This window comes from Euprymna scolopes, chromosome 9 (assembly GCF_053919585.1).
Source record: "Euprymna scolopes isolate OS-2025 chromosome 9, ASM5391958v1, whole genome shotgun sequence".
NCBI lineage: Eukaryota > Metazoa > Mollusca > Cephalopoda > Sepiida > Sepiolidae > Euprymna > Euprymna scolopes.
In genome coordinates, this window is record NC_136490.1 from 96504293 (window position 1) to 96516293 (window position 12001).

The following is a 12001-nucleotide window of genomic DNA, read 5'->3' on the forward strand; positions in this document are numbered from 1 at the left end:
AAAACCAAACACTACGTCCTCTTCACAACCAGTGGTATATGTTGATGGTAAAGCTTTGAAAACAGTATCTTCTTTTACATCCTCAGCTCTATTGTGTCTGATGATGCTAAATTTGAAAAAGACATCCAATGTAGAATTAATAAAGCTAGTGAGGCATTTGGGAGGTTGCGACACAGACTCTGGAACAGACACGATGTGTCTCTAAAAGTAAAGGTGGCAGTCTACAAATCTGTTGTTCTGCCTACTCTTCTGTATGGTGCCGAAACGTGGACCTTGTATATAAATCAGCTTAACTCCTTCCATATGAGATGTCTGCGTTTTATCTGCAATATTGGATGGCAGGATTGTGTTCCGAATAGTGAATTACTGGAGAGATGTGAAATCACTGGTATTGAATCATTTTTGATCAGGATACAAATGCGGTGGTCGGGTCATCTTGTAAGAATAGATGACTCAAGAGTTCCTAAGAAACTTTTTTATGGGCAACTGACAAATTCTGTCCGTCCAATAGGGCGTCCCCTGCTTCGTTACAAAGATAAACTTAAAGACAACCTGAAACGTTGTGGAATTTCTCTGAGTTCCTGGGAGAGTGCAGCAGAGGATCGCAGAAAATGGAGGAAGACGTGTTTCCTGGGGACCAAAGAATTTGAACATAACCGCCTTTGTCATAGGGATACCCTTCGTGCAAATATGAAGGCAAAACACAAGAAACATCCACCTAAAAATGAATATGTATGCCATTGTGGTTTCAGAGCATGCAGCAAAGCAGGGTTATCTGTTCATTCGAGAAGGCATCTTTGACCTACGAGCATATGAAAGTTCACCATCTGCGGAGGAGTGTGCCGGACGTCTACAGGATTGCAATTACGCATGTGGTGTCACAGATCTTGGGAGCTGCTGAAGATTGCATACTGAACCCTCATTCATCGTCTTCGATGAAAGAATCCACTATATATATATATATGTATATATATATATATATATATATATATATATATATATATATATATATAAATTCACCTGTCATCCCTTTTGTAAAAGATGGAATCGCCCGATCGTTGAAGACAAAATGCAAGCAAACAAGAAAGCAAACAAAGTCCACAGTTTTATAATTATACTAAACTACCCGTGTCCCGTTGGATCAATATATGTTATTCTAGCTATAGAATAGTGAATATATCAATTATGGCAAAATTAAGTGGTTGTTTCACAACGTTTCAATCCAACTATTCCTATGGCTTCGTCAGGTGGTTATTGCGATAGGATAGGAACTCTGAATCTCCTAACTGTATCCTCAACAATTACTGCCTTCCATAATAATGAATTCCAATTAATTAAAATACTGAGAGGCTAACCATTTTAGATCAGCATTATAAAAAAATTCCTGATATAAATACAAGAGAGTGTGATACACCCGTCGATTTTGATGTATGAGCTCCGTCACAACAACTAAATTGTTCAGAAATCCACACAGATGATTTGTTTACATTGGTGAAGGCTTTATGCAGGATAAAGTACACTTTCTGGTACAACTGCTACTCTCAGTTGGTGCAATGGCTGCCACAAGACAGAACAGACAGTGGACCTCAGGTTTATATATCTTCTCCTAGATGCATGCCTTAAAAGGGTACATCTCTAGAAATTTCTACATCATGGCGCAGTACATACAGCGCCTAGCATTCCGAAATGATCACCCATGAGGTAATAACCGGGTTCATCGTTGCTTAACTTGGGTGATCTGGCGAGAAACAGTGTATCAATGCGATTATGCCATATGTAGAGCATTCAACAAAATAAGTTCTCACAATTGTTGAAGGTGTCTAGCCTAGTTAACCATGTCCAGACGACAAGCAAAGAAACCTGAGAGAATGATAAAAACTATCCATTTATATCTGTTGATACCATCTTCTTGCATAGTGCAATATTACATCGGCATAAATGACATCCAGTTGAACTTAGGTAAATGACACTTGCAGCAGTAGAGTGTAAAATGGCTGGTGACATAGGATATTGGTGCTATAGACTAGCTTGGGTGGACTGTACAAAGATCTTATATCACTAACCTTGTTTCACTCTCCTTTGCCGACATGTCAATTATCCTGCATATTTTTTTCTGAAGATTTTTTATTTGTTTACAGTATATAAGCCTCTTTTGAACTGTTTAATGTGAGGCTGCAGACATAAGGCGGATTCCTCTGCATAGAAAAATTACTTCAGGCTGCATATGTTGCTTGTCACCATTTTTATGAAATGAAAATAATCCCAGTTGGATTATCAAAACGAGGCTTTGGTGGCTCACCTGCAAAATGTAACTATATATAACAAATCATAATTGTGAAAATATTTATAAAGAACAGGGTCACTTTCAGCACGTTACACCACGGTTCCTTGTGGATTAAGTAAGTTCTAAGTAAAATTCACAACTAAGTAATACTCTTCTGGAGGTTGAAGGTTCAGTCCGCAGTGTAGGTCGTATATAGCTGATAGAATGAAAGTATGCTACATTTGTGGATAAAATAAAGGTTTCATTTGAAATTCTCTGCAGATTCCCAATATCTGCAGAAAGATTCCTGAATTTTACTTGATACACTTGAAGAAAATCAGATATTTTATCAGCTAAAACCTTGTGAGAATAATATTCAAGATAGCAACAGTAGTCTGAATAATCCAAATAATACAAGCCGGATATTCTCCCTGTGCAAACCAAATATTACTTAGCACTACTATTGAGAATTCTTTGATTCCAAAATTTGCCAGCATAGACAGCTGTGTTTTGTTAACATACAGTTGTAGTTCAATTTTATGTGACATGTGGGTATTATCGCTGTGATTATACAGTCCTTCTCTGTTTTGTGTGTAATAATGCCTGTAAAATTCTTCCTTTTTCTGCACTGCAGTAGTTGTTATATGTAGTTCGACAAAATATAGCAGTATACAATATGCAGTCGCCTTAAGGAGAAATGCTTCCCAACACCTTGGAAAATTCATCAGTCAGTCCCATATTTAAAAATTCTGGAGACCGGTTATCTGCCTCAGTACAGACCAATCAGTCCTCTGTGTGTCATGAGTAAGTTGCTAAAATCTATGATAAAATAGAAAAGGGGTAAACCATCTCAGCAAAAATAACCTACTCAGTGACATTCAATATGGTTTTCGTTCTGCTAGATCTACTGCTGATATGCTAACTATAATATCAATCAAGATTAGTGAATCTTTTGACAGGGGCTTCATTTCTAGAGCAATAGCCCTTGACATATCAAAGGCTTTTGCTAGAGTATGGCCTAAAGATCTAATTCACAAGATTGCCAGCTACGGAATTGTTGTAAATGTCCTCTCAATTATGTAATCCTTTCTCTCTGATAGGTTTATAAGAGTAATCGTCTGATAGAAATCAGAAGCTCATAGTATCAAAGCTGGCATCCCTCAGGGTTTCATACAGGGCCAAACTCTCTTCCTGATCTTCATCAATGATCTCCCAAATCACATTCCTAGTTCAGTCATAGATATTTATGCAAAGGACACCACAACCTATGGCAACTCTTCAAAAGATGCAATGACCAAGAACTTTCTGATTCTTTCGCTTCTGATTTTCAGCACGTGCACTTAGTGCAATGGTGAAACAGATGACTGGTTAATTTTAATGCATCTAAAACCAAGCTTCTCTCTTTTCATCATAATCACTTTGACCTCCATCAGACCCTAATTGAAATGAATGGCTCTCGTCTTGGGGAAGCATCATGTCTTGATAAGCTCATGAGACTGACTTTCACTTCTGATCTGAAATAGAACACATACATCAAATCTGTTCCCAAGATTGCTGGAAAAATGGTTGGATCATTCCACTGTTCCAGTAGGTATCTTATTGCTGATGCAATCTGCTATCTGTACAAGAGCTAAATACATCTTAAAATGGAGTCTTGTCGCAACATTTGAGCAGGAGCTGCTTGGTGCACCTTATCCTACCTTGATAGAATTCAAAATTGTCTTTGAAGGTAATGCACTTTTTTCTTCCGTGTAGCCTCCTTCTCACAGAAGGGAAATTACGAGCTTTTCTCTGCTCTATCATTATTTTCATGACAAGTGCTCATCTGAGCTCCAATCTATAGTCCTTCTTGCCAAACTTTCATAAAAAATACTCGATTACCTACAACCACTACCAACAATTTCCCTCACTCTCTATCTGTGTCTAAATCTAAATGCAGATTCTATGAACAATGCTAGAACAGCCCACTTGTGGAAAACTGTTCCACTGGCCTGCTTCGCGACAGACTACAATATGGTAGCCTTCAAGTCTAATGTAAACAAGTTTTTGTTGAACCGTTCCCTTAAATAATCAAATTCTATGCAACTTACACCATTAACGATTACTAGAATACCATTTTAGATTCATTAACCCTTATCCTCAAGTGGTCTTCGGGTCTTGATAAGCGGAGACTCCCTTGTAAAAAAAGTAAGGTTAACATTTTTATTTATTTTCCTTTAAAATTGATCTTAGCTACAGTGTTATTACACATTCTCCCTAGCACCCCAACCATGTGTCGTGGGGAAATATCATTTAAGAATCATGTTTGTGCAGATATTAGCCAAGAAATTAGGTCAAACCCGCTTATATACCGCTTCTTTAGCTCGTATGCCATTACTTTATCATGACGTCATTTTCTTAAACACGTTGGCTGAATTTTTAACATTATGTTTTTTTATTTTATTTGAGAATCAGCATTTATCAAGATCCGGGGGCCACTGGAGGATAAGGGTTTATAAGGATTAGGTAGATAGTCCGACAACATGATCAGTAATGCTGGAACTTGGGTAGGACTTTATTATTTAAAATGACGGCTCAACAAGAACTTGTTTATATTAGACTTGAAAATAACCATACTATAGTCAGCTGAAAAGCAGGCCCACGATATTATGTTCCACAGACGATTCTAGAAAAGAAACTCCACTCATGGAATTGTTTGTTTAGGGAAATTGTTGACGGTTGTTGCAATTAGACGAGTTTGTTGCAAATGTTTTAAAGGAAGCGGGACAATAGATTGAAGCTCAGTAATGATAGAGCAGAGATACATTCACTCACAACGTTTCTCCTGTGAGAAAGAGTAAGTGGAAAAGGTCCTTGCCTACTAACTTTCGAAGACGGCTTCATGTCATGTCAATGCAGAAAAGGATGCTCCAATAAGTTTCACTCCAGATGCGACAACAGTACTCCACCTTCGAACGTATTTGGCTTTTATACAGGTAAAGAATTACGCTGGGAATGGGATACTTTCTGGGGTGGTAGAATTATTCTACCATTTGTCCAGTGATTTTGGCAATGGATCTGATGTAAGTCTTCTAGGGGTGAAAGTCAGTCCCAGAAGTTTGTAAAAGCAAGGTACTTCCTCAAGACGAAAGCTGTTCATTTCAACTGTGGCCAACTGGAGTATGAGCATTTGTGGTGAAAAGATAATTTGGTTTTGGATAAATTAAAGGTAACTAGCCGTTTTTTCCAAGTGGAAAATTCTCCCACATAATTTAATATCAAAATATGAATTTCTTTTACTACATCATATAGTGCTAAACTTATCAACAAATCTACTTCTCACAAAATATTTTTTTAGAAACATGGAAAATGTAATACTTCAGGTAATAGTGATGAAGATAAATCCTATAAGTTATGAAAGGCACTATTTATGACCTTATGGCATGGCTTCCTTTATTAGTTCGATTCAAAAGATTTTACCGATTTAAAATTTTATCTTGGAAATGAAAAACTTGTGTTTTCGAAAATCTTTATTCATAACAACAACGAACTTTGCTCTCTATCACTTGATTCCATCTGGTAACGAGTTTACGATTGCTTCGATTGTAAAATAAGTCTTGATGTGGAATATGAATCTCATGTTTCATCTCCTCTCATGATGTTAATCATCTAAATGTTTTGTAATCCTTGAAATAAGTGATAATTCGTGGGAGCTTAGTCAGGAGAACATGCAGGACCGGGCAAGATTTTTCAACCACATTATTCTTGACAAGTGTATGAAAGCGGTTGTCTCTATTGTGAAGTGCGTAGCGTCATCGATTACTAAGACCAGTGTTGTGGGTTCGAGCTTCACCATTTTTCTTTTCTTTTCTTTTTTTTTACATATTCTTGACATTTAAATGTTACGTAATAAATATAAAAACACTTTATATAAAAAATACAGAAAAATGTTTTTGCTGTACATAACGAAAATGTCATATTCCAAATATATAGGATATATTATATATCGGCTTATTTGTTACATTCCAATAATCACGTAAATAGATCAAGTAATGGAATTGTGTATTGAATTCATTCCTAATTAACTGATCATTATGAATTTTAAGAGTGTGCATATGTTTATATATTTGTATGTATCTGATTCACTCCTAAAATAATTAACCGATCATTATGAATTTTAATTATGCAAATATGATTATATATTTTTATTATTGGATTCACTCCTAAATAAATTAACCGAGCATTATGAATTTTAAGGGTGTGTATATGTTTATATATCTGTATGAATCGGATTCACTCCTAAACTAATTAACCGATCATTATGAATTCTAATTATATGTAGATGATTATATATTTCTATGTATTGAATTCACTCCTAAACTAATTAACCGATCATTTATTATTTTAATTATGTGTATATGACTATATATTTATAGGCATTGGATTCAGTCCTAAACTAATTAACCGATCGTTTATTATTTTAATTATGTGTATATGATTATATATTTATATGTATTGAATATTGAATTCACTCCTACACTAATTATCGAATATTTATTATTTTAATTATGTGTATATGATTATATATTTGTATGTATTGAATTCACTTCTAAACTAATAAACCGATAATTAATAACTTTAATTATGCGTATGATTATATATTTCTATGTACTGAATTCACTTCTACACATAATTAAAATAATAAATGATCGGTTAATTAGTTTAGAAGTGAATACAATGCATAGAAATATATAATCATACACACATAATTGAAATTATTAGTGATCGGTTAATTAGTTTAAGAGTGAATTCAATATATAGAAATAAATAATCATATGCACATAATTAAAATTCATAATGATCGGTTAATTAATTTAGAAGTGAATACAATACATAGAAATATATAATCATACACACATAATTGAATTTATTACTGATCGGTTAATTAGTTTAGGAGTAAATCCAATGCATACAAATATATAATCATACACACATAAGTAAAATTCATAACGATCGGTTAATGAGTTTAGGACTGAATACAATGCATAGAAATATATAATCATAAATTTAAATTACTAATGATCGGTTAATTAGCTTAGAAGTGAATCCAATACATAGAAATAAATAATCATATACACATAAGTAAAATCCATAATGACCGGTTAAATAGTTTAGGAGACAATACAATTCATAGAAATATTTAATCATACACACAAAATTGAAATTATTAATGATCGGTTAATTAGTTTAAGAATGAATCCAATGCATAAAAATATATAATCACTAGCTGTACCCGGCCACGCGTTGCTGTGGTTCAGTTTGTAAAAATGGAACACATTCCTCAAGAAAAATTGCATTTCGTATTGTTTATTTACTTTTAATATTTTCTGCAATTTTTTTTTCCTAAAAAAAGATTCATTTTTTACCATAAATTGTTTTTTGCAGCAAAAGATGCATTTTTAAAAGAAAATTGGCAGTAAACTTTTCTTTTTGCAAATGGAATTTTTATTATAAAAAGAAAAGATGAATGCTTTATATGAACACTGTAAATAGTTAGGTGAAAGTAGAGGAAAGTTTTTTGTCAAGAGAATGTACAAATTATTTTTTTGTCAACAGATGTTAAGAAAATAAACAGAAAAAATACTTCCATCATTAATTACTTAATTAATTATGCAAAAAAAAAATTAAATAAAATGTTGATTTAGTGTTTCAACATTTAAACAACGCTCAGTGGAATCCGATGGAATGAAATGGGATCGGGGGGGGTAAAATTCTGCATGATTACCATTCTGTTTAATTTCGTCTTGTATTCAATTTTTAAGTGGGCTACCAGCGATTGCAAAGTAGCAAATGTAACGAAAATGCGAAAAATTCAACACTAAAATTATTTTAATAATGCTTTAATAATGCTTCTAATAAAAATCCTAGTAAATCAATCCCTCTTACTTGTTCAGTTGTTGTAAAAATGGAAGTGAAACCTAAATTTCGCTACGTTGTGATTTTTTTATCAACCCAAAATTTAAAGTGTAGAACGATTGCCGTTAAAACAACAAAAAATAAATAAATAAGAAAACAACCCACTTTCCCATTAAAAAAAAACAATCATTTAAAATAATTTGTTGTTGACCTTTCAAAGTTGCTTTTATTCAAAATAACGTTTTCAATTATTTATTTGTCGGAAAAAAAAAGAAAAAAAGAAAACTATTTTATACAAATCCAATGTTGCTTTCATTACCAAATTGTTTTATTAAACTTTTTAATGTTTTACGCAAACTTTTCAATGAATCTTTTTCGAATTATATAGTTGCTTTAATTTCCAAAAAACTTTTCTTAATATTTCTTTGTCTGAGAAAAAAAAAGAAACTATTTTATAAAAATCTGATGTTGCTTTCATTACTAAATTGTTGTATTAAAAGTCTAATTTTTTTACGCAAATTTTTCACTAAATGTTAGTCCAATTATATTTTGATAAATTTTTATTCAATAAATGTTTTGGTTTTGTTTTGGGTATCAAATGGCGCTCGCCCATATTAAACCCTGATGAATATGTCATGTGATTGTCTGTTTTTAATAACCAAAAATGTTCCATGCAAAACTTTCCCGTTCTCATTAATGAAAGCGAAACATTTCCAATTAAACTGTTCTCGGAATAGACACGGCACAGCTCCCCCTGTTAAGAAAGGCTTTCGGAATAGACAACTCGTAACGGTGTCAGCATATCCGGAAACCTATCGAAGTTGACTTGTGGAATGTGAACGATGGTTTTGGCGTAAGGTAATAATGTACCGGCATATCATTGTATGCCAAGATTCCTAAGCTCCTTTCACACTAATTAATTTAGGTGACTGAAATAGGAATTTGAAGATTAAGGACAAAACTTAATTTCCCCCAGGAAAGAAAGTGTTTGTACACGTGAGGGAAAGAAAGTGATGAGAATTTATTTCAGTGCGCGGTTACCAATTAAGTTAATTTATGAAGTTATGTAAATGCAATATACAAATCCATTTCGAGATAAATCGTAGTATTCTTTGCATAATTCGAAGATAATTAGTAAAGTCAACTAATAATCTAATGCAGTGAATATTACAAAAAAGAAAACACCTTGTTTGCGCTAAAAAAATAGCGTCAGTAGTGAAATTTATTTTGGTATGAGTTATATCGTAACAATGTTTACAACCTCAATGCAATCTGAAAAATGGGAACATGAAAAGAAACGAAGCGAAAACATACGAAACACAGTAAACCGGAACGTCGGTTTTTAGAGATAAATATAGAAATGCATTGTTTACATTTTGAAATGTAGTAATGATCGATGTGAGTCGGTAAATCTGTTAAAGCACACCTAAATCGATTTGTTACTAATCGAGATTGATTTGTTCGTAATCGCTGTCAGTGAAAAATTGGCATCTTACAATCTGTAATGCGTTAACCGGAAAATTAATATGTAAAGCAGTAACCGGAAAAAGAAAGCAACTAACGAAACGAAACGGAATGTAAAGGAAATTATATATTATATGCTTATGAAAGAAAAAGAAAAGGAGAGAAACGTTTTTTCAATCCTAGTATAAAAATAAGCAATGTATAATTATACGTCGTGCGTTTCCCGTAGTAGGAAACATTTCAGTTTTTGTATGTAACTACAAAACCCCTAACCGGTGTGCGTTTGTATTAGTTCCTCGTGAACGACGAAGCGGCGGTGTAAATGGGGAGAGGAGTAATCAAATGGAAAGAAAAGATTTTACAACTTTCATTGATTCTTACAGGTTTTGGCAGTGAACTCTCTCAGAAAAAAATATAGGAATGTACGATTATCGAGCAAGTGTAGAGGTAATAGGTCTAAAGCACACCTCAGATAATGTGCTGCAGTTATTGCATATTACATTTGCATGAAATTCTTGAGTTTAAATTAAAGGTAAAACTCAGAGGGGAAAATGACTTCATTTTATTTATATAGAAGAAGAAGATAGAAGAAGATAGATAGATAGAAGAATAGAAAGAAGAAGATAGATAGATAGAAGAAGATAGATAGAAGAAGAAGATAGACAAAAGAGAAGAGAAGATAATTGCTTAGTAATTCTGGGTAAAGATGAACATTATCATGATTAGGGATGACTCCCTTTCTATTGACTTAAGGTCATTTGTGGTCAACATAGGTGAAAATATTGCACGAAAATATGGATGGTGCTTTAATAATCTGAGAAAAATAGTTATAAATAAATCATTGTGATACGTTTAACTAATAAGTAGGGCTAAGACAACAGCATATTCTTTTCGTTGTTTTGACTTTCGAGTGTGTATCCGTTGATATCTTGTATGCTTTTATATAGAGTGGTGTGGGTCTTGGTTGATTAACTGTGTCTAACTGTCATATATATACTCAAGAGTCAAAACAATGAAAAGAATATGGTGTTGTTATAGCCGTAGTAATAACTATGCATAAAATAAATTATAATGGTTTAAAATGGCCCTTCTACAAACTGAAAAACTTTTGCACCGGTCTGATATTTTCTCTGAAAATCAGAAATGTTTATAATTTTAGAAGCTAAATATTAAAACTGCCAAATAATAGAATATTCTACTCGTTAAAGGCACATGTATATTCCAATAACAGCAAGGAACATTGTTAGACAAAGACAGCAACAATGAACGGTTAATTTCGAAAACTTGAAAAATCAAATGATTCTTACTTGTCCTAAGATAATCTTCTGGGATTGGAAAATTGTGAATTTCATTAGTATGTTCCACAACGATACCTTCAATGTTGAACCAGGCCACTTTTAAAAAATGTTTATGAATAGATTCCGGCAGGGTATCGGATAATTTGTGAATTAGCCACAAACGAGGTTTCGACAGAAGATCATTTTCATCTGAAAATAAATATAATGCCATCAAAATGTCGAGGATTTGTCTGCCGACTGGAATTCTAAAAAGAATTATATATATATATATATATATATATATATATATATATATATATATATATATATATATATATATATCTTTATTCGATTGGCACAAGTTTAGAATAATTGTAAAGAAGTGAACCATTGCATAAATTCAGTCGACTAACATAAGATGGAAAACGGGGTGAGGAAAAAGAAAAAAATGGGGGAAGTTACATGTAACAAATGTACCATTCAGTAAAATAAATAAGTCGATTAAAAACAAGATCGTTAAAATACACCCGAAGTGCTTTCCGTTCAGACTAACTTTTCAAGGGTATAAGTCTGAAAATTATTTTATTTTTTTTTTTTTTTTTTAGAATATTTGGTAGTGGAATGGAGTAAGAAATATATATATATATATATATATATATATATATATATATATATATATATATATATATATATATATATATATACTTTATTTTGTGTAAGCGATTCTTCGGTATTTTTTTCTTCTTTCTTTTTACTTCCTGGGTGCTTTTTTTAAGAAAGAAGTTAGTCGCCCCACATTTTTGGACCTAATATTTGTAATTATTAATTTATTACTCAAATATTTATTTAAATGGTTTTACGTGCATCAAAGTAAGTTATCCATAGACATGCATGTTTCGAAGTATCATTTCTCTTCAGAAACTTGTTGATGAAAATCGAACTCATCCCTGCTTGAGAAGTAGTCTGGTGTTTTACCACATGACCATGGGATCTTATCAATTATTGTTTTTTTTATAAGTGATACTGTGGCATTTTTTCTTCTTTCTTTTTACTCCCTAATTGCTATTTTTAAGAGACAATTTATCTGCCCTTTATTAACATT

General features: G+C 32.7%; 1 protein-coding gene across 1 annotated transcript in view; it reads right to left on the reverse strand.

Annotated features, from left to right (window-relative positions):
- LOC145284632 (dynein beta chain, ciliary-like) overlaps positions 1 to 12001 on the reverse strand; it is a 309431-nt gene that overhangs the window by 81729 nt on the left and 215701 nt on the right. Inside the window, exon 49 of the mRNA XM_080133537.1 lies at positions 10930 to 11109. Coding sequence (XP_079989663.1) covers positions 10930 to 11109 — 180 coding nt within the window. The remainder of the gene's footprint in view (positions 1 to 10929; positions 11110 to 12001) is intronic.